The sequence below is a fragment of the Solanum tuberosum genome, unplaced genomic scaffold (assembly GCF_000226075.1).
Source record: "Solanum tuberosum cultivar DM 1-3 516 R44 unplaced genomic scaffold, SolTub_3.0 scf00578, whole genome shotgun sequence".
Classification (NCBI taxonomy): Eukaryota; Viridiplantae; Streptophyta; class Magnoliopsida; order Solanales; family Solanaceae; genus Solanum; species Solanum tuberosum.
Window position 1 is genome coordinate 134,508 of NW_006239537.1, and position 6,197 is coordinate 140,704.

Here is a 6,197-nt window from a genome sequence, read left to right on the forward strand (position 1 = left end):
AGTAATAAATATTATTTTCAAAATTATGTTAAAAAAAGTACTGCAAATCACAATAGCTAAAAATTAAAAATATTTTTAAAATCATATAAAATTTTTAATAACTTCTCAAATTCCATAATATGATAATATATATTGGGCCCCGTGCTGGCACGGGGTCCTGTATCTAGTACTATTAATAAGTTTGTTGAGTGGAGATTAAAGGATACAAGTTTTCCAACATAAAGTAACTATATTAGTTAGTGTAAAGTAATATTTAATCTTATTTGTAAAAATAATATTTGGTACAAATTTGTTTGCCTTGGATTTAATTTAAATGTTTTGTTTTGATAGGTATACACCTTCTATTTTTTTTTAGAGGAATAACTAAAACTTCTTGTTTCTTTTGTTAGATTGATATATTTGAAGTTGTGTCTAGTTATTTGTTTTGATGGTGTGAAAAGTGAGAGTGGTGCAATTTTTATTTTTAAATCTGATGTAAAAGAGAAAAGAATAACAATTTACACCATAAGAGTGATTTAGATTTTTAACATAAAGAAAATCAAGGTTTTAGATTTTTAACTTAAAGAAAATCAAATGTTGAAAAGCGTTGCTACCAATACACCACACATTAATAAAATAAGTCAATTTTAGGTAAATCTATATTCATATCTATATATAATATAAAGTCAAATATAAAAAAGGTGATGTGACACCATAGACTCTAAGGCCTCCATTGCTATTAATCTTTTTTCTCATTTTTTTCTCTATTTTATCTTATTCTTTAATTAAAGAATTGATCATATTCTATTTAATAATCATATTAATTTATTGTCTATAAATTTTAGCGATGTAGTTTTTTTTCCAGAAGACCTAAGATTCTTAAGCGATTTAAAATCGCAAAATATATAAAACATCAGTACTAATAATAAATTAAATTAAGAATGAAATTTGATATATTTGAATTAAACATTACAAAGAATCTTTAAAATATTTTTAACACTCAATTATTCTAAAAATTAATTATTTGACGAATCTAGCAAACTATTTCTAATCGCGCGAAGCGCAGCTAAGTTCACTAGTTTATAATAAATCAAGGAAGTTGGATAATAAGCGATTTTGTAAAGCTCACAAATATAAGATATCCAAAATTTAGTTCAAGCTAGATATAGGTCAATAAAATAACTGTGCTGGAAACACGAGACTCAAGGGATGCATGATGCATTCTCCTCGGTCAACAAAATTTTATACCCGAATAACTCTGAAATAGAATAATTAATTTTCAAAATAGTCACTTTAATTGTAATTTCTTTTTCAGAACTTTACTTGAAAAATAGAAATAGGGGTGTGACAATTAAAAAGCCAGAAAATAGATAGACACTTTTCCCCTTTTTAATTAAAAACTACCGTGTAAATCATATCAAACACTACTCCAGTCTAATTATGTTGAATATTACAGGTAATTACTTAAATTAAAACTCATAACATTTTTAAGATCGCCGATTTCATGTTGATCTACAGACTACAGTACTCTCCAATCTTCTGCAGGGAAATTGGTTGAGTTTTGATTGAAAGTTGCTGAAGTCATTGATCATGGAGTTTCAGCATACTTGTAATTTGATATTGAAAAGTTTTCGACATTTTGGATTTTGTCAAAGTTTTCTACATTTTGAATTTCGTCAAATAGTAATGAGAAGTAAAAATCGTTGAAAGAAAAATAGAAGGTCGACTCCTTTTCCATTGGATCAAAATGATGAGTTATTTGAAAAACCAAACAAGTTTTTCTTGGGAGGAGGACTAATTACTTAAAAAGTCTAGTCTCATTTAAAAACCAAACAAGTTTTTCAAACTTTCGCGCTTCTCTAAATATTATTCCTCTCGAACTCGATGAAACCTTAAAAGTTAGAGTAAAACATATCATCATGATTTGATACTTTCTTCGTCCATTTTAATTGCCATGATTATTAAAAATAACGAGTCCAAATTAATACTTATTTTAGATAATTAACCAGGCGCTGTTGCCATATCATTGTCGTATTTTAAGAAGAAAAAAAGCAATTGGAATGTAATAATATAGTACGAAATGGAAACTTATAACATATAATAATGCAACAAAAATATCGCAATGGATCTAGAAAATAACTTTTAAAAGTTTAGGGGAAAATGTGATTTTTTTGAGGATATTTTTGTTTTATTTCCGCGACAAATTTCACATTTAGAACCAAACATCATTAACTTTTATTAGTTTTTATTTTCTGAAACACCACAGGGAGATTGTTGCACATTAAAAAGTTAAGTTAGAAAGAAAAGTTATAATGTTTTAATAAATTCACTGGATTGATTTACTGTGCAAAAAACTTTATGTTACTCTAGTAAATGCAATATATCACACCAATAGTAAAAGACATTTAAAAATAATTGAAGTCCCTTACATTCAAATTTACATACATTTTCCTGCTTTTGCTGAATTGGTTAATTAATTTTAACCGTATAGAGGTAGGTGGTCAACCGTACAAATACAAGTCAAAGAACATACTATGTAACTTTAAAAATAAAATAAAAATGGTTATAGTTATTGTCTCCATTAACAGAAAGTAGTACTTCCTCCGTTCCAAAAAGAATGACTTAGTTTTCTTTTTATTCTGTTTAAAAAAGAATGACCCTTTTCTTTTTTTGGCAATATTTAACTTCAACTTTCCACGTGATATGTTTAATGCCACAAGATTAAAGGACATTTTGGTATATTTGACATAACTTTAATTTAGAACCATAAGATAAAAAAGTCTTCTTTACTTTTCTTAAACTCCGTTTCAAATCAAACTAGGTCATTCTTTTTTAAACGGAAGGGATATTTAATTTGGAAATCCAGCAGCTAATTTAGTTCTCAAGTCCTTTCTAAGGATTTTGCCAGATGGAGATTTAGGAACATCATCCGCTAAAAATACCCTCTTTATCCTCTTATAAAATATCACCTGAAAAATCAATAAATTAGAAACCCATTTTATGATATAAATGTTCTATTAGGTAAAACTACATAGTAATTATATCAAGGGAAGGTCCACAATATATTTATTTTTATTACACGGGGAGGCGGGGAGCAGGAGAAGGGAAACTAGAGAGGGAATTACAAGGTGAGGACTGAGGAACAAACCCCCGCCAATAAAATAAAAAATTAGATAATCGACCAACTAAGCTACTAATCTCAATTTGGCAAATAAACATAAATGAATAAAACCAGCCTGCTTTGTTATGAATTCTCTGACTTCATCTTCAGTAATTGTGGAGCCATTTGATCTAACAACAAAAGCCACTGGAACTTCTTTCATTCTGCGGAATATTTTGACAGTTTGATGCATTAACATGTTGTGTCATAAGCGCGATCTTATTATAATTAGCGACTTACGGAACAACAGCAGCATCTGAAATGTTACTCCATGTTTGTGCGCCGTTCATGTTTTCTTAAAACTGTATCTTGTTATGATTTTATTAAAACGTATGTTCCATTGGGTAAAATTAAGTCTGAGTAACATGATCTGAGCCTCTCTTGTAAGATGCAAACACGATGTTCATAACTTGATACTGAGAATGTGCCAAGAAAGTACCTCAAATCCATCAGCAAGTAGATTCAACCCAAGCCTCTAAATTCCTGGCAATAGTCTGATAATTTTTAGGTACCTCAAATCCATTGACACCCTTTGCTCGGTTGGTAACATTCTCTGTTGTTACAATGTCACACATCCATGATTTGAAAAAGTAGAGTGTGGTGTAGAATCACTATGAAAATGTAGGATAAAATAGAAGTAGTTAAATAATAAGTAAAGACAAAAAGAGAATAAAATATTAAGCTAACGATGTGATCACACAAAATGAGTTGTTTCGTCGTTACCTATAAATTTAAACATACAATAAAATTTGAATAACAATCAAAACAAATATTATATTTAAATTAACAATACAATATAGTACAAGTTGAGGTGAAGTCCCTAGAATAACTCCACGATTAAAGAAGATTACATAAATAAACTAGACATTAGAAAGCTAGAAAACAATACACTTTTCCCTTTGTTTGATAAAAAAAAAAAAAACTACCATATAAACATCATATCCAACAGATAATTCCCTCAAGTACTGCATTAACAAGCATGATTATTTATCCAATTTATTCCACATTTATAACAAAACTGTGATCCACACCTGCAAGTCATATGCAAGCATCCCTCAGTTTTCTCGACGAAAAATCTGCAATAAGGACATCTAGTCCACTGTTTCGCCTTTGCTAATTCCTTCACCATTAAATCTTCTCTGCTTCTTTCATCCACATTCATTTCCCGAAACTCTTCGCATTGAACTCCACAATGCCACGGCACATAACATTGTGCGCAGAACAATCTCCGGCAAACAGGACACTCCGATTCCCTAACTATATCGTCCGAATCGTTCACTAGCATTGCCGAACAATCTTTATATGGACAGTAGAATTTCTCCGAGGCAAGAATAAGCGATTCACACAACAAATCGTCCCAACTATTACGTACATCTTTAGGTATAATCGAAATGCACGTTCCGAAATCGAGAATTCCCCTGCAAGCTACACCAGGACATGTCACAACGTGAATTTTGTCCTGGATTTTTATTGAGACGTGCTTGTTAATACAATCAGTACAAAAAACGTGGCTGCAAGATTCAATTGTGAACATTTCATCAATTTCTTTTCTCTCTGCACAAATCTCGCAGAAACTTAACGATGATTCGCCGATTTCAGGTTGATCTACAATACTCTCCTCTGCAGGGGAATTGGTCGAGTTTTGATTGAAAATTGTTGAACTCATTATTATTTCTTGATCCTGGAGTTGTTCAGCATATTTGTCATCTGATATTGAAAAGTTTTCGACATTTTGGATTTCGTCAAAAAGTAATGAGAAGTAAAAATCATCACAAAACAAATCAAAGGCAGCTTCATTTGCCATTTGATCAAAATGATGAGTTATTTGATTTGATTTCTATATATGAACTATTGGAGTGCCTCGACGAGTTACTTAAGTAGTAAGAAGTCTAGTCTCATTGGAAAACCAAACAAGTTTTTCAAACTTTTAGACTTCTCTAAATATATTATGGTAACTGAAAATTTTTATTTTGTACGAGGCACAAGTATGAGGTGATCGACAATAAGCCTCTACTAATATTGTGCCAAGTGGAAAGTTGGGTCCCATTTCAGAAAATGGCCCAAATTCCTTTGTCTTTCTCTTCTTTTCAACGATTTTTTTCTCTTTATTACTTTTTTTACCTCTTTTTCTTTGGTTTTTCTTTTCCAAATATTATTCCAAATTTTTTACTTTAAAAATTTTATTCATGGAAAATAATATTGTGCCAAGTGGAAAGTTGGGTCCCATTTCAGAAAATGGCCCAAATTCCTTTGTCTTTATCTTCTTTTCAACGATTTTTTTCTCTTTCTTACTTTTTTTACTTCTTTTTCTTTGGTTTTCCTTTTCCAATTATTGTTCCAAATTTTCTACTTCCATACTTTAATAATTTTATTCATGGAGAATAATATTGTGCCAAGTGGAAAGTTGAGTCCCATTTCAGAAAATGGCCCAAATTCCTTTGTCTTTATCTTCTTTTCAACGATTTTTTTCTCTTTCTTACTTTTTTTACTTCTTTTTCTTTGGTTTTCCTTTTCCAATTATTGTTCCAAATTTTCTACTTCCATACTTTAATAATTTTATTCATGGAAAATATGCTATTCAAAATTTTTTACCTGATTTATTCTATTTCTAACATTTTGATATTATTTTTTCATCTCGAAATTAATTATTTATATTACTAAAAATAGTTGGATAAAATTATTTGTTAATTTACAAAGATATAATTAATTACAAGTTCTCTATTTTATTATAACAATATTTCTTTTTGAAAGTGTAAATAAAATTTATAAAGTTAAAAATAATAATTAGGTGTAAATCAGTAAAACTATTATTTTATTTATGATTTCTTAAGAAATTTGTAAAAGAAAAAGTAGACTATTAATATGAAAAACAAAGAAGGTATAAAATTAATTTGTTCTTTTATTCTTCTCAACAATTTCAGAATTCCAAAAGCACTTAAATCCATCAAATACTCTTCAAAAAGAAAATATAACGGAAAGAGCATCAATGATCTTGACAAACGATTACATAAGTTTTGATACTATTTTCATGAAATTCAAAAACGAAAAGCATCCATAA

The 6,197-nt window shown here is 29.3% G+C and overlaps 1 protein-coding gene across 1 annotated transcript; it reads right to left on the minus strand.

Annotated features, from left to right (window-relative positions):
• Positions 1-3,931: 3,931 nt before the first annotated feature.
• Positions 3,932-5,044, minus strand: LOC102584264 (E3 ubiquitin-protein ligase RNF144B-like). The gene has a single exon (XM_006366214.2). The coding sequence runs from the start codon at positions 4,941-4,943 to the stop codon at positions 4,110-4,112; it is 834 nt and encodes a 277-aa protein (XP_006366276.1). The 5' UTR covers positions 4,944-5,044; the 3' UTR covers positions 3,932-4,109.
• Between the last annotated feature and the right edge of the window lie 1,153 nt (positions 5,045-6,197).